The sequence below is a fragment of the Asterias amurensis genome, chromosome 2, assembly GCF_032118995.1.
Source record: "Asterias amurensis chromosome 2, ASM3211899v1".
Taxonomy (NCBI): domain Eukaryota; kingdom Metazoa; phylum Echinodermata; class Asteroidea; order Forcipulatida; family Asteriidae; genus Asterias; species Asterias amurensis.
The window spans coordinates 6174760-6197489 of NC_092649.1; the positions used below are offsets into that span (position 1 = coordinate 6174760).

The following is a 22730-nucleotide window of genomic DNA, read 5'->3' on the forward strand; positions in this document are numbered from 1 at the left end:
CAAGCTCTTTATTAAGTTTGTTTGTTTGTACTACGTGAGGCAAGTAGCTCTGCCATTCTAATTTGTGGGGGGGGGGAGAATTCAGTTTCAGAAGAATTGTCAATTTGTGATACACGATTACCGCCAAATTTCTGCTCTAGCTGTATAGGCAAAGAATGTCTAATATTAGTAATTTTTTGTTTATGCACGCGCACAATCAGAAAGTCCCTGTTAATCTGTGAAATGCGCTTGAAATTAAGCCAAAAATCCCTGTTCTGTGAGCCCTGATTCTTTGCTTGTGGTACACAGCCACAACGTTGGGCCATGTCCAAAAACATAATTGTGACGGATTAGTTCTTCCTGATAATCATTGCAGGGGGGAGGGGATGGGGTTTGTTCCAAAAACAATAAATCGCATTACAAAATACATTATGCCAGATGTATCATGCTCTCATATTCCACTTTCAATCTGACATTTCCTAAGTATCTTTTTATAGATGAACAATCTGGCATTTCCTAAGTATCTTTTTACAGATGAAGGTCAAGAGCTAAACCAAACGTCTATGGCTCTTTTAGAAAGCACAGCTTAGCAGCCATCTGTTTAAGGCTTTCTGCTGAAGGACCATTTCGAAAATGTTCATTTAAAAAAAATGTATGAAAGATCCAAAGTCGAAGCTGAAGCCGTGGTTTCGAAAAGGACCTACTATACCCCGGTCACACATACATGACGCTTCTGCTACGATGGAAATTGGCCGAGAGAGTTTGCCAATTGTGAGCCAAATGTGTGAGGACCTCTATGAGCGTGGTTTTGGTCGTGGTGGGATCTCCTCGGTCGGGTAGCTACATTCTCTCCCCACGCTAAGATTTGTGCTAAAAATAAGAGTAGCCGGGTCCTGGCCAACAATAAGCGGGGCAAAGTTGTAGTGTGAACGCCATTATCATACAAGCACTGTGGTAGCATTTGTAGTGAGATCTCTGTGGTCGTAATTGAAACGCAGCATCGACAGCAACCATCAAGAAACAAACGCTTGGTCGACTTTGTGTAGGTGTTATCGTGGTAATGTAGCAACGAGTCAACAACGTTTTTGAGATCGGGTTGACCGGTTGTGACCTCAAATTGTCAATGTAACACATCCCAGCTTGACTAACTAGTAAGGTTTCTGCTCGATCACGCATTCTTTTCTGTGTGTTTATGTCGTGTAAAACCCTGGCATGTGCTTCTAAACCCTGCTTTGCTAAATGCTCATAATAAGTTATAGGTTAAATGCGCTACTACTTGTATGGGCTACAGGCTTACCTGCATCATCATGACACACTTTTATTTAGTATCTCCGCTTATGTTTGAAGTTCAATAATGCTTGTTGAGTTTCAGGGATCAGTTCACGTGCAATCCAGTTTTAATAGAGATTAGTTGAATCACACAGCTCATGCACAGTTTGACTGTTATTAAGGTTAAAGACACTGGCCACTATTGGTAATTGTCAAAGACCAGTCTTCTCACTTGGTGTATCTCAACATATGCATAAAATAACAAACCTGTGAAAATTTGAGCTCAATTGGTCTTCAAAGTTGCGAGAAAATAGTGAAAGAAAACGAAGTTGTGGGCTTTCACATGCTTGATTTCGAGACCTCAAATTCTAAACTTGATGTCTCGAAATCGAATTTGTGGAAAATTACTGTACTTCTTTCTTGAAAACTTTGTCACTTCAGAGGGAGCCGTTTCTCACAATGTTTTATACTATCAACCTCTCCCCATTACTCGTCACGGAGAAAGGTTTTATGCTGATAATTATGTTGAGTAATAACCAATAGTGTCCACTGCCTTTAAGTGTAGCTGTTTGTCAAGACCTTTGTTGATTAGATAGCCTCGTAGAGCCGATATCCCAAGCGTCTGGAACAGAAGACCACGCACCAAGTGGCGTCAGCCACGAGGGCCTTTTACAACTGGAGTGTGGTTTGTTATGTTTTTCTTTATTAATCTCGATGTTTGCTACCAAATCAGTAGCAATAGACCAAACCAATTAGAAGCAACAGGGGTCAGCGGGTCAGCCTACATTAACAGATAATGCACACTTTCTGGGAAAACGATAGTCATTCATCTTGGATTCATTTATAAAAATAAAAAATAAAAATTGATATTCTTTATCCCCAATGCGAATTTAACATCTATTATATCGTTGCGGTACCTGCTGCCAAAACATAGGATTCGAAATGCCTCTAGCTACCGGGCAACCTCGGTAGTCTAGTTGGTAAGACACTGCTCTAGACACTGCATGGGATCGTGGGTTTGAATCCCACCCGAGTAACATGCCTGCGATATTTTTTCACCGGACTCGGGAAAGTACTGAGTATACAGTGCTAAAACACATCGGTGTATGGGTAAAAACCAAAATTTACATTTATAAAACGTTTTGGGGAAAGTCCCAATTTTGATATATTCATACAAGTAATGAATATAAAAAGTCTTGTGGCTTTGCCTCTTCAATCATGCAAGTGGTCTTCCCTTCCAGTCGCTTGGGATAGTGGCTCTATGAAGTTTTCCAAGTTGCGAAGGCCTTGACAAAAGGCTAGGCTTAGCCTGAAACAGCTGAAGTTAAGACTAACAAGTGTTGGTTGTACACAACCAAGCTTAGGTACGGCTTGATAAGTTATTATCCACTTGGAATCTGTGGTCACCTCATCTTTTGTTCTTTCTTTTGTCCGCCGGGTAGTGAAGAACCTCCCATGGATGGTGTACACGAATTTCCTTGTGTAGCACCTCAGTCATTAGGATTCCCCTATTGAGACCCTTTGTGTTCCTGTTTTTGTTCCCTTTTGTGTACTTTTCTCGATCTCCAATAGGTAGTGAATATGAAATCACACTAAAAGTGTATTCACTACATGGACATTACGATGTAGTAAATTATCGTATTGTAATATTTTTTTTAGCTTAAAAATACAGGGACGTCCAAGTTACTCCAAATGACAGGGCAGAATCTTTTCAAGTATTGGCAACCGACAAATAAATTTCGTCATGTGTTACATTCAGCCTAAAAACAATCTTTACATGCCAGAGAAATTATGTTCAACATGAGCTTGTAATTTACCTCTTATTATTAAGTTTCTTATTGTCTTAACTTTCCCCTGGTTCTGTGATTAAAGGTACACGTTATAAAATTCATATGGTTCGAAAGATGTTTTAAAAGTAGAATGATCTACACAAGTATCACACAAAATGGCACGGTTTACTTTTATGTCATAAACTAACACGGTCGGCCATTTACGGGAGTCAAAAATTTGACTCCCACAAATGGCTGATTGTGTTAGTCGACAAAGTAAGCCATATTTGTGAAGATCATTGTATTCTACGTTTACAGTATCTTTCTACCCATGTATGCATCTCATATCAAACCGCTCAAATGCTTTTCAAAGACCAACTCGAACGATCATAAAACTTTCTAGTTGTCTTAAAATTTACCTACATTGAGGTTTTCAAAACTTTGGCATTCAATTTTTGAGATGGCAAAATAATTTATTATTTTGACCTGTCATCACAGTAGTGGATGATGTCATCGATTTTGGTTTCTATATGCCAGCATTTTGAAAACTTTTTCATACACTGAAACCATTTTCAAATTCCCATTTTCAAAATTGGCTTGAGGGCTCAAACAAAATGCCTGGATTATTTTTCACTTTCACTTCCAGTTTCAACCAGGAGAAAAGGTCAAATTGGAGTCATGTCAGTTCAACTTTTGCTGGGCTTTTATGAAGACCTTTCATGTAGAATGTTCAAGAAGATTCTGTACTTCAGGAGTTGTGGTCTTTTATCAAGCCTCATACCACATCTGAAAAACTCATCCACCCCATCCCACTCTGTAAACATTTTGTATCAACTTTAAAAAATATATGAATAATGGCGATGATAATTATATATATATTGCATGTACATGTATCTACCAGTACTCATAGAACAAACAGAAACATTAAGACAGGTATTGAGTTCTTTAAATTTTGAGATTAACTTATGTTGCACCTCGAAAAAAAGTAAGTGTGATTTTGGGATGTGAATTCAATGCTACTTTCTTGACTTGACAGTATGTCATGGAAAAATATTTTAAAATGTTTTTTAAGTTCTAACAATTGCTACGTAGACTTCTAGAGTTCACATTTAACTTGCATTAACAGTTTTTTTTAATGATGAATGCTACCTTCCTTTGATTTACTTTCTCGTTATTTTCTAATTCATGTTTTTTCTTTCTTTTTTCCTACAGAGCGTTCCCAGGGGCCTCTTTCGGTGGTGGTAAACAGAAAGTCTTGATGTTTGGATCGGGTTATATGGCTGATCCCATTGTAGAGTACTTAGCAAGGAGTGACGACATTGCAATAACTGTTGGTATGTGACCATGTATTTGAGTCATCAGTTAGACGACGCGTCTAAGTCCCGAGTCTTTGGGATCAAGTTTGAGTTTCAAGCTTAACAACTTTGAAATATATAACCAAACCTGACAGATGAAGACAAAAACATTGAGATCTTTAACTTTGACCTTCAAAATGTTGAAAACTTTGAACAATCCCTTTTTAAAGTATCTGCCCCCGATTTCACGAAACTCATCGCAAGTAGCGACGCATCGTAGGGTTTGCGATGCGTCGCAGACCTAAGACACGTCGCGGCTGCGACGAGTTCCACAATACATTTTACCAAACACGTCGTAAGCGCGACGAGTCGCAATACAAACTATTTTCACTCCTAATAAAAACAACCCTTTGGACGAGGATGAACTGCTAAAGTTCTGCGGCTGTTTTATGTTGTGTACAACTTGGTCATGAAACAGTCGTGTATTATAGTTCATTCAAGATGGCAGACACTACACCGTTTCGGACTAGTGTTTAGGTATTGTTTTTTTGGGGGGGGGGTTTATAATTATTTATTTGTGTAGTTGTTTTAGTTTGTGTGTGTTCGTTTGTTATTCGTGTGTTTGTTTTCTTTTACCCGTCCCTTTTTTTTTTGGGGGGGGGAGGGTAAATTTCCATTTTGTTGTCTAGTGTCTTCCCGATTGGTTCACGGAAGTTACGTGTGGTAATTGTTATGTCCTTTCATGCATTTTGTGTGTAAACAAATGAAACATAAACTTACGACGTGTTCTTCCTCGTTGTCAAGGAACTTGCGACGCATCCAACGCATCGTTACTTTGATGAAATCGAGTTCATACCCATCGCAACTTACGACGTGTAACCCGTCGCAACTTGCACTTGCGACGCGTCGCAGCGCTTTGTGAAATCGGGGGCTGGACTGATATTTTGCTGCGGCAGGCTGTATTGCCTTGATGCCCCTTGCCATTGCCCTAATTCCTCTTGCCATTGCCCTAATTCCCCTTGCCATTGCCCTAATTCCTCTTGACATTGCCCCAATTCCCCTTGTCGTTGCTTTGATGCCCATTGTCTCGGTGCCCCTTTGTCGTTGCCTTGATGCCCCTTTTCATTGCCTTGATCCCACTTGCCATTGCCTTGATGCCCCTTTTCATTGCCTTAATGCCCCTTGCCATTGCCTTGATGCCCCTTTTCATTGCCTTGATGCCCTTTGCCTTAATGCAAAATGGTCCTTAATACCGTGATGCTTAATAGTCATTGCCCTGACGCCCCTCAGTAGAAATTGTTCCCCATGGTTCATACATGTACCTGCACCTGATAGTAACTGATCAACAGATTTTCCCTTTGGCAAGCATACACATTTATTTCACCTTCTTTACAAAGTCGTAAAAATCTTAATTAACATTACTGATTTGTTACCTCTCGTGAAGCTTCTGCTGAGAAGCCAGAGGCAGACGCCTTGGCAACTAAATACAACAACACCAGCCCTATGTACCTCAATGTCGCCAAACATGAAGATAAAATGAGCAAGGCCATCCAAGAACATGATTTGGTTATCAGGTAAGGATCATTGTTCATTCTATTTAACAGAGAGTCGCTGTCTTTTAAAAAAAAAGTGTCGTCGAGGCATATTATACTGCCATAATTGAACTGGTTCACTTAAAGGATTTGGTTACTTTTTCAAAATGTCCATAGATTAACATTAAACTTACAGGGTTTGAAGATAATGATAGTGGAAAGCTTCCCTTCAAATATTACTTACTGAGGTGCTGTAATTTTTGAGAAATGAGTAAAACAATGTAATGAAAAAAATGTTATAAATGCTAAAAAAAAGATTTTCGTCTCGTGAGACGAAAAAAAAATTCATGACATTGTTTTACTCATTACCCCAAAACTACAGCACCTCAGCATATAATATTTTCAGGGAAGCTTTCTACTATCATTATCTTCAAACTGTGTAAGTTTAGTGTAAATCTGTGGACATTGTGTTTTTTGTCCTGCAAAAAGTACATACACCCTTAAAATCATCACCCTCTCTATCTGTCTTTTTTTTTAATTGAGGAGCTCAGTTCCTTGACTCGTTTGCATAAATTTAAGTGTAATTGGTTAGCCTTGTCTCACCCTTGTTTGATCTGCTTCATTTGTCCTACAATACATCCATGTTACTGTACCTTGGTTTTACCCATAATTGTAGTAAATGTTTTCCTTTTTAATGACTGTTTTTGGCTTTTAGCCGCCGTATTGCAGTGTTTTAATAAACCATGAATAATAATAATATAGGTTGGGTTAGGGAACAAAATCATCTCGCTTAAACTTGTACCTAAATGTTGTCATTAGTTTGCTGCTCATTGAATTATTGTGTGCTTAGTATACCATACCTTGGTAATGGACCCTTCCCATAAAGTATGCTAATTACATTCACGCATGCATACAGACCCTGTTGGTTGGCAAACACCATAGAGTTGTGCACTAAGCAGACGCGCAATCGCGTGTGCGTCATGCACCCATTAGCAGTGTACAAAACAGCGCGATGTTCCCTCATTTTGCCAACCAAAACGTTAGTACGCACGCGCTTTGTGCAATTTACATATTTCATGGGAAGGGTCTATTTTGACATAAAAGTGCATTATAGTTTTGAATGACGGCATTGAAATGAACTGAATTATCAGACATATTCGTTGCCACCATCATTGGGATTTGGGTTTTTTTTTGTTTTTTTTTGTTATTGACTACTTTATTTTTATAGTATTTCTAGGGAACTTGACAAATTTAAAAAGAGTTTGTCCTTATATTTCTTAAGCTCCTAGATACTCGCTGCATGAAACAGCCTCAATCCTCATCCAGAATTAGTTTGTGTAGGATCCCTATTGCCTTAATCCTCCCATATCATATTAAACCTTCGGTTGGTTTTGGAACCACAAAGGATAGTTATAGATTTGAAGAAGTATTGTGGATATTTTTATGCAAATGAGTGTACCCTTAAAGCATTTCAACTTCACTGTTTTTGTAATGGGTTCCCTTTCAAAGGCACTGGACACAATTGGTTATAAAACTCAAACAATTTTTAGCATAAAAAAATACTTGGTAACAAGCAATGGAGAGCTGTTGGAAGTAAGTATAAAACATTGTGGGAAACGGCTCTCTCTGAAGTAACATAGGTTTTTAGAAAGAAGTAATTTCTCACTAAAATATTTCAACTGAATTGGAGACCTCAACTGAGGTCTCAAATTCAAGCATCTGGAAGCACAAGACTCGTGTGACAAGGGTGATTTTTCATTCATTTCTCTCTCGCAACTTCGACGACCAATTGAGTTGAAATTTCCACAGGTTTGTTATTTTAAAGGCACTGTGCACATTTGGTAATTGTCAAAGATCAGTGTTATCTTTTGGTGTAATCCATCATAGGTATAAAATAACAAGCCTGTGAACATTTGGGCCCAATCGGTCATCGAAGTTGCGAGAAAACTATGAAAGAAAAAACACCCTTGTCGGACAATTTTGTGTGCTTTCAGATAGGAATAAAAGACTTTTAGCTAGAAGTCTTTTATTATTTTGAGTGAGAAATTACCTGTTTCTCAAAAACTACATTTCTTCAGAGGGAGTCGTTTCCCGCAATTTTCTATACTATCAACAGCTCTCCAATGCTCGTTACCAAGTCAGTTTTTAAGTTAAAATTTGTTTTGAGTAATTACCAAACGTGTACCTTCCCTGTAAGCATATGTTGAGATACATCAAGTCAGAAGACTTGGTCTTTGACAACTACCAATAGTGTCCAGTGTCTTTAATTACTGCCGTCTAAAACAAACAAATCATGTTGGGTTGAACAGGGATAACATTGAGTCTAAATTAAAGGTACACTTAAAAAATCACATCGAGAATGCAGATTGTTTATTTATATTTGCAGGATTCCTCAGAATTTGATTGAATTAAATTTACTAAATACTTTTTTGTCTTCCTTCTCTGTTAGTATGCTGCCCTTTTCCTTCCATCCCAGAGTTGCAAAACTGTGTGTGGAAAACAAAAAGAACATGGTAACTGCCAGCTACGCTAGCCCTGAAATGAGAGCACTACAGCAAGGGTGAGTCTGGGTTCTAGACTTTGCATGCAAGTATTGACCAGGAGTCGATTTCACAAAGCAATAAAGTCCATCCTTAGACAAATGTTCAGTATAACTGTAGAGATTTGTATTTTGACATCACACTTGGCAACTTTGGTTGATTTGCAGTTAAGATCAATCTTAGCCCTTTGTTAAATCGGCACCAGGGCCCAAATCCATACAGCTGTTTAAGAACAAAAACTAGCTAAGCACAACAAAATTATGCTTACCAAAAAAAGGTTACCAGCTACATTACTATTTCATATGTAGAACTTGTGACTGGTATCCTGCTTATTGTTGCTAAGCAGAAGTCTTTTGAACAATATTTTCTGCTTTTAAAATCCGCTCTTTGAAATTGAGCCCATGTTAAAGTCACCTGGAAGTGGTATTTTTTCAAAATAAAGCTTTTGTCACTAATATATGTGTTTTGATGAGTTGAATGTGAATAAACAGTTAACTAAGGTTTTAAAAAATCAGTTCTTATGTTATTTACAAATTTAAGAGTAGACCCCGACCCAAGAGGGCGCTGTTCGTGACGTCAATCAAGGCAGACTTTGCCTGTAATGCGTAGAGTAAACACTTGCAAAGTACATGTACGTACCAAGTCGTGAGTTTGTACGTTTCAAAAAAAAATGTTTTTGTTTTTTTCCGGCAATGCTGACCAGGTGTATTGCTGCTGAATGCAGAAAAACAATTTTTGAAATGTACCAACTCACGACTTGGACGTAAATGTACTTTGCACGTGTGTTTACTATACGCATTGCAGGCAAAGTCTGCCTTGAATGACGTCACAAAAGGGGTAGGCGGAGTCAGCCCCCCAAACAACTTTATATATTTTTTAAACATATAAATCGTGACAAACAATTACTAAAAAAATTGTTTTATTGTTCGTAAGCATATATACTCTTATGTTTGAAAGAAAAAAAATTCTATTTCCAGGTGACTTCAAGGTCTAATTCATAAGAGCCTTCAAAATTCAGTCATTGAATTAGCCTGAACATCTGACGTCACACTTTGAGGCCTCGTGAATAACACCAGAGAGTGGCCTGTAGCCTAGGTCAATCCTGGTCCATAATCACCTTTCACCTACATTCATTTCACCATTCATTTCATTTCATTTCCAACCCTGCATGCCAACATTACAACAAAGTCATAATACAAATAAATACTGCATGCAGACGACCGAAAGTAAGCTTTCCTTATCTGTGTTTTGATTGGCCCGAACTGATGTTTGTCAGCTGCACCCACATCTCATTCGACCAATTAAAACATGGATATGGGAAATGACGTCACTGCACAGTTATCCAATGACATCACTGGTTCGGAAAAGCAAGTGCCTGTCTTTACCCTTGCGAATATAGACAGGGGGCTCAGTCTACCATTGACTAATCTTGAGTGTTATGTTTATCTGACAGTGTCCTGAATGCTAGGGGGCCCAGTCTACCATTGAGGTCGTTCACACGCCATACTAAAGTTGGTCTAAGTCCACTTAGACCGGTTCGGGTTCAACTTTTGTGCGTGTGAACGCAAACAAAGTTAGACCGGATCGGGTTTAAACCCCAAAACTTAAACCGTCCAGCGAGGCGGTCTAAGTCTAAACCAGTTTGGGTTTATCTTTTAACACTGCGTGTGGACAGAATGACATCCGGTTTTAACTCACAACGGACGACCCATTGTGTGGTTCAATGCACACGCCCGGGACCCAGAGTGCTTGTTTTTTTTTGTATATGTATACTGTCGTCTCTGGTGCCGCTTACCGAGTTGGCGAAACTCTCTCGATCGGTGTGTGCAGTTTATTTCAACGGTCCAATATTGATTAAATTCTGAAACAAAATTATATTTTCCAAGCGTTTTTTGTTGAGTGTCCTACAATAAATTGAAACTGGTTTCATGCGTATACTCTACGAGCGCAGCGAAGAAGCATGGATATTTTGTATTCCTTCTCACAGCACAGCGCTTCCATCCCATAGTGATCAATCTCTGATATCCCATAGTATATCCATCACCGATCCCGTGGATGTGCTTTTCTATTGCCGTCACCGTTACTAGCGTGTTGTACTTTAAAATTAGGAAAATGAACTGCCGTGGGTGCGAGGCTGTGTGTAGGGGAAACTCCCCTTGGCCAGCAATACCACGTTGTTTGGAAGGTTGGGCAAAAAAACTGAAAAAGTACATGTACATGTATTTACGTAACTTGCACGTGTGTAGCTGTGTGAACGAATCGGAATAAAAATCGCGGCACCAGCTTTGAGAGATCGCAACTTCCAATCGATTGAGGTACAAACTTTTATTAAATCAGAACCGATGTATAAAACACAAAAAATAAACGTGTTCTGATTCATGGAATATGGATAATATTTTGGTGAGTTTTCTCGGCTGTTTGTATCAATATTTTGTTTGTTTAATTATTTGTTTTAGAGCCGTGTTCATGTTTGTTGTAAGTGCCCGTACCCATCCCAACGGAGCCATTTTTATCCAATATATAACATGTTCTGATGATCGTCCAATGCACTCAGTATCTCGGTACGTGAATCTGATGAATAAAACTGGATGTTAGAGCAATGGGGTCGCGTTTACTTTGACGTCTTAAAATCGAAGATAAACCCGATCGGGTTTAACTCTGTGCTGTCTGAACGCAATTGGTTTTTATTTTTACGACAACCCCCCGCTGCTCGTAAAAGTTAAACCGGTTCGGGTCTAAGTTAGTACACTGTCTGAACATACCCACAGACTTATCTTGAGTGTTATGTTTGTCTGACAGTGCCCTGAATGCTGGAGTCACCATTATGAATGAGTGTGGATTGGATCCTGGCATCGATCACATGCTTGCAATGGAAGCATTCCACAGGATCAAGGAGGAAGGCGGAAAGGTGAGATTCTCAATCGGGGATCCAACTGGGGACACATTTTATTTTGTTTGTCTCCCTATTCACTGTTTACCCCTAGCCCCATATAGGACTCTTCCTCTGTACACAGATACAGAGTGCTAACTATTAAGGCCCGTTTCTGGGGGCGGAAAATTTTCAACGCTGTATAACTCAAATCTTGTATATTTGGTTTGCGGTAATGTGTATCTACTTGCCAGGTAGAGCCTTATAAATCTTTAATAGATGTTATATTTGGCTACCGGGCAATTTTGGGTTGGTAAGCAATGCTCTAGATTTGAAAAGGTCATGGGTTAGAATCCCACCGAAGTAATGTGCCTGTGATTTTTTTTCCCACAGACTTCAAGAAAGTACCAAGTATACAGTGCTTACACACATCGTTGTAACCAAAATGAATATTCTTGTAAATCTTGTTATTTTATTATACTTTGAAGATTCGATTCTTTGATTCCTGGTGTGGAGGCCTTCCAGCTCCTGAACACTCCGAGAACCCCCTCCGTTACAAATTCAAGTAAGTCCTCAAGATAGTGTCACTGTTTTTTTTTTTTCCTTTCATACTTCTGGTTGTGAGGCCGAGGATTCTAAGAAAAGCCAACTTAATCGCTGTATCAGCCAAGAACCCATTTGTTTCAGTTTTAGATGTCGGAGGAAACCCCCTCTAGACGTACTCCAGGGAAAACCCACACCATAAGCCAGGGACTGAAAAACCCAATCCACATATTGCCCCCAGCGGGATTTGAACCTGGGTCCTAGAAGTGGAAAGCGAGGAAAGATGCCACATGCCAAGCCAGCCACTCATGGTGTTGTTGCTGTAATACATCTATTCACTGGGAATGTGGTTTGAGTACCAAAAGTAGTTATAGGGTTGTTGTCTTGTACGTATTGGATCATCTAGGGACCTGGTTGTTCCCACATGCATTGCGTTAAAGGCAGTGGACACTATTGGTAGTTACTTAAAATAATTATTAGCTTAAAACCTTAATTGGTATCTGGGGAGCTGTTAATAGTATAAAATATTGTGAGAAAAGGCTCCCTCTGAAGTAGAGTAGTTTTCGAGAAAGAAGTAGTTTTCCACGAACTTGATTTCGAGACCTCAGATTTAGAATTTGAGGTCTCCAAATCAAACATCTGAAAGCACACAACTTTGTGTGACAATGGTGTTTTTTTCTTTCATTATTATCTCGCAACTCTGACGACCAATTAAGCTCAGATTTTCACAGGTTTGTTATTTTTATGCATGTGTTACAATACACCAAGTGAGAAGACTGGTCTTTTGGTCTTTGACAATTACCAATAGTGTCCAGTATCTTTAACATTTGAAGGAAACAAAATCAGGAATTTTAACAATAATCCCACAACTATTTTTTCTCTGTACATTTTGCCGTATATTTAACGTCTAGCATTAACCTGTGAGTGTGTACTAACAGTTCAAAACCATTCAACTCCACAAGTTCAACAGAACTATCGGTGCACTGTGTACTGACAATGCATTCATCCCAGGATATCATATTGCAGACTGGCATAGTGCATCGATCATTTAAAACCCACAGTGAATGGTCAGATAGTAGGAAAGTAGGAGGGGTGACTATGACATGTAGATGCATTTACAACATGGTATCATATTGCAGGCTAGCATAGTTCATCTATCACTCAACACCATCGTACAGTGGATGATATTGAATGGTCAGACAGTAGGAGGGTTGACTGTATACTGTGTAGATGCAGTCACCACATGATACATGTATCATATTGCAGGCTAGCATAGTTCATCTATCACTCAACACCATCGTACAGTGGATGATATTGAATGGTCAGACAGTAGGAGGGTTGACTGTATACTGTGTAGATGCAGTCACCACATGATACATGTATCATATTGCAGGCTAGCATAGTTCCTCTATCACTCAACACCATCGTACAGTGAATGATATTGAATGGTCAGACAGTAGGAGGGTTGACTGTGTACTATGTAGATGCACTTACCACATGGTATCATATTGCAGGCTAGCATAGTTCATCTATCACTCAACACCATCGTACAGTGGATGATATTGAAATGGTCAGACAGTAGGAGGGTTGACTGTGTACTATGTAGATGCATTTACATGTAACACATGATATCATATTGCAGGCTAGTATAGTTCATCTATCACTCAACACTATCGTACAGTGGATGATATTGAATGGTCAGACAGTAGGAGGGTTGACTGTGTATTATGAAGATGCATTTACCACATGGTATTATATTGCAGGCTAGCATAGTTCATCTATCACTCAACACCATCGTACAGTGGATGATATTGAATGGTCAGACAGTAGGAGGGTTGACTGTGTACTATGTAGATGCATTCACATGTAACACATGGTATCATATTGCAGGCTAGCATAGTTCATCTATCACTCAATACCATCGTACAGTGGACGATATTGAATGGTCAGACAGTAGGAGGGTTGACTGTGTACTGTGTAGATGCAGTCACTACATAATATCATATTGCAGGCTGGTATAGTGCATCTATCACTCAACACCATAGTACAGTGGATAATGTTGAATGGTCAGACAGTAGGAGGGTTGACTGTGTACTAAGTAGATGCATTTACCACATGATATCATATTGCAGGCTAGTATAGTTCATCTATCACCCAACACCACCGTACAGTGGATGATATTGAATAGTCAGACAGTAGGAGGGGTGACTGTGTAATGTGTATGCATTCATCACATGAAATCATATGTTATTGCAGGCTGGCAGTGTGCATCTATCAATCAGTAGGTGATATTGAATGGTCAGACAATGCGAGTATTATCAATTGATCTATCTACATGTATTGTAATCCTGTCACTAGCTGGAGCGCTGTAGCATCCCTCGGTGCAGTCACACGTGACGCCAAGTACCTGAAACATGGTGAAGAGATCTATATCCCACCAGGCATGCTCATGGACCACTCCAACGTCCAGGAGATCAACTTCTTACCAGGGTTCAACCTAGAGGGTTACTTCAATCGAGACTCGACCCAGTATGTCTTTGCTTACGGAATCCCAACGGCACATACGGTCCAGAGAGGAACTCTTAGATACAAGGTTTGTGAGGAAATTCTGGTTACGGACCCATGCCCGCAATGCACTTCAACCTGCCATGGGATGCTATGTCAGTGTTGGGATCGCGGCAAGGAAAAATCAGCATCTTTTAAAACTTTTTTGTGTGACATGGGTGTCGTTCTCAAGCATTTACACATTTTCCCTGGCATAAGTATTTACAACTAAATGGAAGTTGAATCCTGCAAACTGTGCAGACAAAAAGTGAGTTAAGTGTGAAAGACGCAGAAACTGCACGGTAGGGTCTCTAAAATGTGTAACATCAGCAAAGTTTTTAAAAGAATTTCTGTGTTTACTTTCTATTTAGTGTCAAATTATTTAATAACTACATGCTACATAATGGGGTCATGCTGTTTTGTGAGGAAAAGTGTGAAAATCATTGAGGAAGACACTTAATTTGCATAAAAAATTGCAAACTTGCAAATAAAAGATGATCATTTGTCCGTAACTTTATTTACAAAAAATTGCACTGTCTCGACCCAGCAATGGCAGCGCAGCCACAGACAGCGTGCAGCACCTGCGGACTTGGAGCAGTCTATATAAGATTCTATTGCTGACCTTCATGTACAAGTCTTTTTCCGGTTAAGCACCAGAATATTTATCATTTCATCTCTAACATTTTGTTCCTGGAAGAGTCGGCTTTCTATATTTAACTAATATGAAGCTGGTAGAGTTAAGAACTAGTTAATCATGGGGGGGAGAGGGCCCTTGCTTCAGCAGCCCCTCGTCTCTGGATTTCTTTACCATCATCGTTGAGGTCATGCTCCAGCATACATGTACCAGCAGTTAAGAGACAACTAAAAAACCATTGGATGACTTTAAAAAGTCACTAAAGTTATTTGTTTTCATTGTAAGGACTTATTGTAGGCACTGTGAGCATTTGTAATGGATAAGTGCACCCTTTAAATGTACGGTTTGTAACGTGTCATTATCGAGCCGTTAAAAGCACCGGATTCGAGCTGTGGTGTTTGATCAGCAGAGTGTGTGTTCGAGTTCCGGTCGTGACACTTGTGTCCTTAAGCAAGACACTTAACCATGATTGCTTCGTAAATTTGGGAAGGTAGTGGGTAATGCTTTCTGCTCTACCAGCCATGCTTCGGATTAATGACACCCAAGCCTACATCTATATGGACTGTAAAGGGGTAACTCTGTTTCAGCCCCAAGAGTAGGTGGTAACGCCCCTAGAAAATAGTTGATTATAGCCCACACCTTGAAGTTGCCTTCAGGCCTTGTATGTCTGGTGGCTGACATACATGACATAAGAAGAAAAAAGGAACAAATAAGAAACAAGTTATCATTATCATTATCATGTGTGGTGTCACTTCACCCTGATGAGGGCCTGTAAATGATTCCAGTGTTTACTTGGATTTCCTATAAGATTTAACTTTTACCTTGTTGTTTTGTGACTCAGGGATTCTGCAAGACTGTCACCACATTCCCCATGCTAGGTCTGATGGATACAGAACCTCATCCAGCGCTAGCAGAAGGAACACCGGACATCACATGGGTGAGTTAATCACAAATGAAGATGGGAAGATCATACCAAAGTTTGGGGGCAAAAACCGAGAAGGCTTGTTTACCATATCAACACAAATCAATACAAATCAAGTTTCCTGCCTGAACTTTATTGATGTTATCTTGCTTTTTAGCATGAGCTGATGTGTAAACTTCTCGGACACGACACACAGACGACATCCAGCAGACTTGAGAGGATTGTGTTTGATAAAATTGGCCAGGATGAGGAAAGACTTGATGCCATCTTAAAGTAAGAAACTCAAATACATTTTTCATTGTTAAACAGGCATTTTACTTTTCAGTTGATTATTGAGGCTCAATGGGATACTTGATGTCACTAGGTGGCAGCAGACTTACTAGGTAAAACCCATTGTTGCCGGAATCGCTGCTCAGAACTACATAAATAACGGAAATTTACTTGGTAAGTCTGGTGCCACCTAGCAGTCCAAAGTCTCCCATTTCATCATCCAAAGGTTTTTATGCAGCAGCACCAAGCCTTTGGAACACTCTTCCTTATCAAATACGTCATGCTATTTCACTTTCCGATTTCAATATATCATTAGAAACACACCTTTTCCAAACTTATTTCGCTTCTTAGGCTATTATTTATTTCTCATTGCTTTGTACATGTATTGTAAATATTTAATTGCTTGTTATTCTGTTGTAAAGCGTTGTGGCACCTTTTTTTGTGTAAGAACACTATATAAATGCTTAGATTATTATTATTATTATTACTATTACTATTACTGTTACTGTTACTGTTACTGTTACTGTTACTGTTACTGTTACTGTTGCTGTTGCTGTTACTGTTACTGTTACTGTTACTGTTACTGTTGCTGTTGCTGTTGCTGTTGCTGTTACTGTTACTGTTACTGTTACTGTTACTGTTACTGTTACTGTTACTGTTACTGTTACTGTTACTGTTACTGTTACTGTTACTGTTATTATTATTATTATTATTATTATTATTATTATTATTATTATTATTATTATTATTATTATTATTATTATTATTATTATTATTATTATTATTATTATTATTATTATTGTTATTATTCATGGTTCTGCTTACCACAGAATTCTGCACTCACGGCGCCATTTGATTTCATTCATTCATTCATTTATTCATTCATTTTTATTTAAAAAAAGATTATGTGGCATTACAGGGTAAAAGTATTGATAAAAACTGCACAGATAAAAGACATAAAATTGCACCACCACAGTACGGGGGTGCAGTACATAGGTACATGTACATTAAAACAAAGAAATACAAAATGAAATAAAAATGAGCTGTAAGCACAGAATTCTGCAGTAAGCAAATCTCAGTATAGCCCCTGCTGATTGTCTGCTGTTTTCTTTTTCTAAACTGTGCCTTGATAAACACTGAACAAAGTCTTTCCAGGGCCCAATTTCATAGAGCTGCTAAGCACATTAAATTGCTTAGCATGACATTTTTGCCTTGATAAAATCAGGATTTTCCAACCAAATTTCCTGTGAATTTCAAGATAATCAAACAACAGAATACAAATACCAGCAGTATGCAACAACGGGACACTTGGTAATCCTGTTTTTATCAAGGAAGAAATTTCATGCTAAGCAAATTTCTGTGCTTAGCAGCTCTATGAAATTGAGTCCAGTCCTGATACTTTTTTTTTTGGGGGGGGGGGGGTAAACTGCAGTTGCATGCCTGATAGCCGAATAAAGGGGGAATCATAATCATTTGGATTAATAGATTTTTTTTCTTCTTCATCTTGTCCAACAGGCTAGGTTTGCTGTCTGAAACAATAGTCAACAAGCAAGGCTCCATATTTGAAACTCTCTCAGCACATCTTAGTCATACACAGAGTTACGGTAAGCATCAAACCTCATGCTAAGTTTGGACTTGTAAGCGTGAATCCAAATTGTCATGAAGCTCTTTTTTTATATTACATGTACATGTAACTCCCCTCACATAGATTCTTCATTTTATAGTCTTGTTGTCCATCTGTTGTCTGTGGTTCAGGCAGTGTGTCTAACCCATCTCCATTTAGTCTGTTTTGTATTCTTATGATGTCTGTTAATTGCGGAAGTGTCATGGCCGAGCCGTTAAGATCACCGAATTCAAACTCTGGTCTGGTGTTTCTGAACAGCAGAGTGTGGGTTCGACTCCCCAGCCGTGACACTTGTGTCCTTATGCAAGACATTTAACCATTGCTTCGTCCTTCGGATGGGACGTAAAGCCTTTAGTCCCATGTGTTGTGTAAGGCATGTAAAAGAACCCAGTGCACTTATCGAAAAAAGAAGGGGTTTGCCCCGGTGGTCCTGGCTGTGGCTGTTATATGCGCTGTAGCACCTTGTAAACCCTTATAAGGTGCTTTTTAACAAGTGTTCCTCTGATCATTTTGTATGTAAGGGGCGCAATATAAATTTTAATTATTATTATTATTATTATTATTATTACTAACTAATTGGGTCTCAGAATTCATCATTGCAACAACCTATCTTTCTGATAGTTTGTATATACTCGGCGCCTTGAGTACCTTGTTTGGTAGATACGTGCGCTATATAAGACTTCAATATCATTATTATTTGCTTTGGTATTTATGTGCATGTGACCCTGCGGGCTCTAATTTAGTGTGAGAGTCCACAAAACTGCAGGTTTTTTTGTTTATAAGACCATAAACTAATTTGAAAAAAGCTCAGTGCAAAAACTTTGTAATTTCAAACAAGCATATAACAGAAGTACTACTTTAGGATATACTAAGTTTTTGGGCTGGGACGACGATATGCAACTGAAAATATTGATGTTGTTTCAGAGAATGGAGAGCGTGATCTTGTGATCATGAAGCATCGTATCGGCGTGGAGTGGCCGGACAAGATCACCAGCACTGAGGAGATTAGTATGACGGTGTATGGTGACGCTTACGGACACTCAGCCATGGCCAAAATGGTCGGATACCCAGCAGCCATCGCGGCCAAGATGATTATGGAGGGTGAGTTTTCTTAAAGGATCATAACAGAAGAAAACAAAATTGGTTTTTGCTAACTAAACAGTTGCTGGCAGTGGGTAATAGGCACTTTATGTAATCAAACATATACATAAACTGACAAATCTGTCAAGTTTGAGATGGGTCTTCCACCTGGGCCCCCCTACAAAAAAACAGTGGAAAACCGATTACACATTTTGCATGTCATTGATTTAAAAAAAAATGAAGAAAACGCTTGCTGATGAGCGATGAACTCCAAAAGGGAAATTACATGTAGTTTTATTCATTTCTCAGAAAATGTGACATTTAAGACAAAAATATTTCAACGGATGTTTTCTAATATCATCATCATTAGACTGTAAGTTTTACGTAAATCTGTGATCTTAGACAATTTTTTTTCTTCTTACCAATTCTGCACTGTTCCTTTAATTTAACTCAAGTAAATTCTACTATTTGATCTTAATCATCTCTGCTAGTTGATCTCCGTGATTTCTGAAGGTCTCTTTTGCTTGTTTATAAACACTGGGTGTTTTTTTGTAAAGATATTGTCATAAATTGTCGCACCTCTTTAAATTTCAACTCTCATGTTTCATCTTTGTGTCCATTCAGGTGAGATCGTGCAAAAGGGTGTGGTCCTTCCGTTCTCCAAGGACATCTATCACCTCATCTTGAACCGACTCAAGGCAGAGGACATCCGAGCTGCAGTACGCACAGTGTTCCACTAAGCGACGTCCTACCAATATCAGCCATTATGAGCTAGTGTCAACTGGTAATTTAACGATCTCAAAACCAAGGATATCTGAACGTCACTAGGCACAGTGTACCACTAATCGAATTGGCTGTAACATCAGCCTTTATGAGCTGGCGTCAACTGGTAATTTAACGATCTGAAAACCAAGGAAATCTGAGCTGCAGTATGCACAGTTACCAAAGCGACTTGCTACTCCCACCAGTCATCATCAGCTGGCGTCAACTGGTAGTTTATCAATCTCAAGAGCTAGGACATCCGAGCTGCAGTAGGCAAAGTGTACCACTAAGCGACTTGCTACTAACATCAGCAATCATGGACTGGCGTCAATCGGTAATTTATCAATCTCAAACAAAGCAATTCTGAGCTGCAGTACGCACAGTGTACAACTAAGCAGTTATGAGATGGCGTCAACTGGTAATTTATCAATCTGAAAACCAAGGACATCTGAGCTTCAATACAATGCAAACAAGTCGCACAGTGTACCACGTTACGACTTGTTTGCATTGCTCATCATGCAATGGTGTCAGCTGTGAACAGTGTGTACAAGTTAAGGGGGGAGGGCCTCCCAGAAGCATTATCCATTAACTACTGAAACAATAAAAAAGCGGATGTTATTAAATTATCACAATATTAATATAAAGATTATCACCGTTCCAAAACTGAAATTTCCTTCTTCTTAAAGTGGTATTCTGATTATCTTGGGTTTCAGTTCTGTCCCCATGGATACTTATTGGTTTATTAATAGTTGCTTCTTGTTATATAACGCACATATCCGTCACTCAGTGATGCATAAGGCGCTTCAACATACAGTATTTTCCTGCAAAATATATTTCACAGATGTTATTTTTTATCAGGCAATTAGTGTCAACACTCTGATCATGTACATAAAAACCTGTTTTTAGATTAACTATAAGCATGCAGTAGGTGTGAAAAGGTATTTTATGACCTCACAGACATTTTTTTTTTCTAGCACAAATTTGTTCATCTGAAATTATTTTGTTTTCATTTTGACTTAAAAATCATCGTTTTCATTTTGTATTTGTTGTCGGGGTCAGAGTATGCATTAGAGTAGTTGTTTATTCTCTGAATTTTTACTACACAATTGTTTTATTAGAATGTAGACTAAAGCCATGTCCAAATTAGCGGCTACAGCAACGGCTATGGCTGGATCAATGCATCATCATGCGATGAAGTATGGGATGTCCATAGCAACACCCCTTAGCAACAGTTGAAGCCGTAGTTGTAGCTGTCAACTCCGATACGGCCCAAGTATGATTTGATTAATTCTTGGAAACTTTAAACCACCCTCCTATACTTTCTGACTAGTCAATAATATCCACAGGGTTTTTAAAGAGAAGGGACACGTTTGGTAATCAATAATAAAATGAATCAGCAATAAAAAAAATTCTAACTTATTGTTTAGAAGTAAAACATCAGCTTTTGATAGTATAAACATTTGTTGTATAAGTATTGTGGTTATGGAAAAATAATAAGTTTTTATCCCCCAAAATTTGAACCTGAGAAACGTTACTGTCAGATGGGTTTCTCGATTGTGTATTCCTATAGGGATTATTCTTCCTGCGTGGACATATACGCTCCGGATTTTCGGTGATACACCAAAAACGCAACAACATTTTGTTGTGGATAAAACCTGATATTTTTTCCAACCACATAACTTCAAAGTGGAACAACTCTCAAAATGTTATAAACTATCAAAAGCTGCTGTACTTTAAGAGGTTACCAAACCTTCCCTTTAAATTTATTTATCTTCCAGTAAGCGCGAATCCACCAATCAGATGCTCAAACTGGAGGGTGGTATAAAAACCTATACTACTTCCAGTGTTTTTATTGCACAGTGCGTATTGTGAGTGTCAATGCGTCACGCTCCGTATACAGACTGTGCAAAAGTTACATTCTAAACTTTGTGTGCGAAATAACGTTCTGAATTGGTAAACTTTGCGCAGTGCACGTGAGACTGGAAGATAAATACGTTATAACACGTGCGCTCGTGGAATACAAAAAAATATATTTTTCCGTATTCCATTGGTGCTTGTGTGATAACTTATAATATATGTATAAAAGAGACAAGCAGCATTCAGAGAGAGGGATTGTTCCTGGCATCTTTCATGTAAATGAATGAAGATACTCTATTATCTGCTTCTTTTCAATAAGATAAAGTTTGAGTTTGACATTCTCAAGTAAAACATTTTGTTGTACCTTAAACACCATTTCTTACATACATTTTAAACAAAAATATTATTTTTACAAGCAATATTTTCTTAGTTTAGAATAATAATGTACTTCATCTTAGCTGAAATAGCAATGGAGTAATATTAATTTATTTCTAATAAGCGATAGAAGCTGCATGGTTATTGAAATAGAGTTTTGTGTAGAACAAGTATAAATGACTAGATGATCATTTTCCCAGGGTTTTAAAGATTGTTCATACAGCGGTATTTACTTTCAGCTTTTGTTTTAAATCCCAACAATATTGTCTGCAGTGTTCTTTTATACTGCAGCTATCTGGGGAGCTTTCAGTCTTCACTATTTACCAATAAGCAAATCGGGCATCACTTTTCTGTGATATCTGTGTAGGTTTGGACAGTCAAAGACCTGCCATGAAATCAATGTGATAATATGTCCTAAACATTATATCTGTTCAGAAATACTTTTTTTATATGATGAGCACATGAAAGTCAGTTTTGTCAGAGAGTGTCTGGTTTCAGCATTAAGCGCCGCATAGCGGGCATGTTTTTTTTCCTGGGGATGGTACCAAAGATAAGGCAGGACCTTTCTTGGGTTATCTTTGCTACCTTTTCAAAACACTAACTGGATTTCTGAGGTACTTGCTTAGAAAATGTGATGTGTTAGGATTTATGATTGAGTGTTCATTATTTCAGCAGCATTCACAGTTGACACTGGTCCTCTGGCCAAATGCTTATTTAATATGAAATATGGCCTATAGTGAATAAGCTGGTAGATTAGAAAAATAAGGTACCTGCCGTCGATTTCACCAAACTCTTCCTAACTTAGGACTAATCTGTAGGTAGGACGAGTTAAGTTTTGGATCCTTAGAGACGTTAGGACAAGTTGA

The 22730-nt window shown here is 38.6% G+C and overlaps 1 protein-coding gene across 2 annotated transcripts in view; it reads left to right on the plus strand.

Annotated features, from left to right (window-relative positions):
• LOC139953740 (alpha-aminoadipic semialdehyde synthase, mitochondrial-like) overlaps positions 1-22461 on the plus strand; it is a 45007-nt gene extending 22546 nt beyond the window's left edge. For both annotated transcript variants that reach the window (XM_071953280.1, XM_071953290.1), the window contains 11 exons: positions 4230-4351; positions 5757-5886; positions 8294-8404; positions 11184-11292; positions 11742-11818; positions 14155-14389; positions 15816-15911; positions 16054-16169; positions 17682-17770; positions 18715-18891; positions 19495-22461. In XM_071953280.1, coding sequence (XP_071809381.1) covers positions 4230-4351; positions 5757-5886; positions 8294-8404; positions 11184-11292; positions 11742-11818; positions 14155-14389; positions 15816-15911; positions 16054-16169; positions 17682-17770; positions 18715-18891; positions 19495-19610 — 1378 coding nt within the window. In that variant the 3' untranslated portion in view covers positions 19611-22461. The remainder of the gene's footprint in view (positions 1-4229; positions 4352-5756; positions 5887-8293; positions 8405-11183; positions 11293-11741; positions 11819-14154; positions 14390-15815; positions 15912-16053; positions 16170-17681; positions 17771-18714; positions 18892-19494) is intronic.
• Positions 22462-22730: the final 269 nt, after the last annotated feature.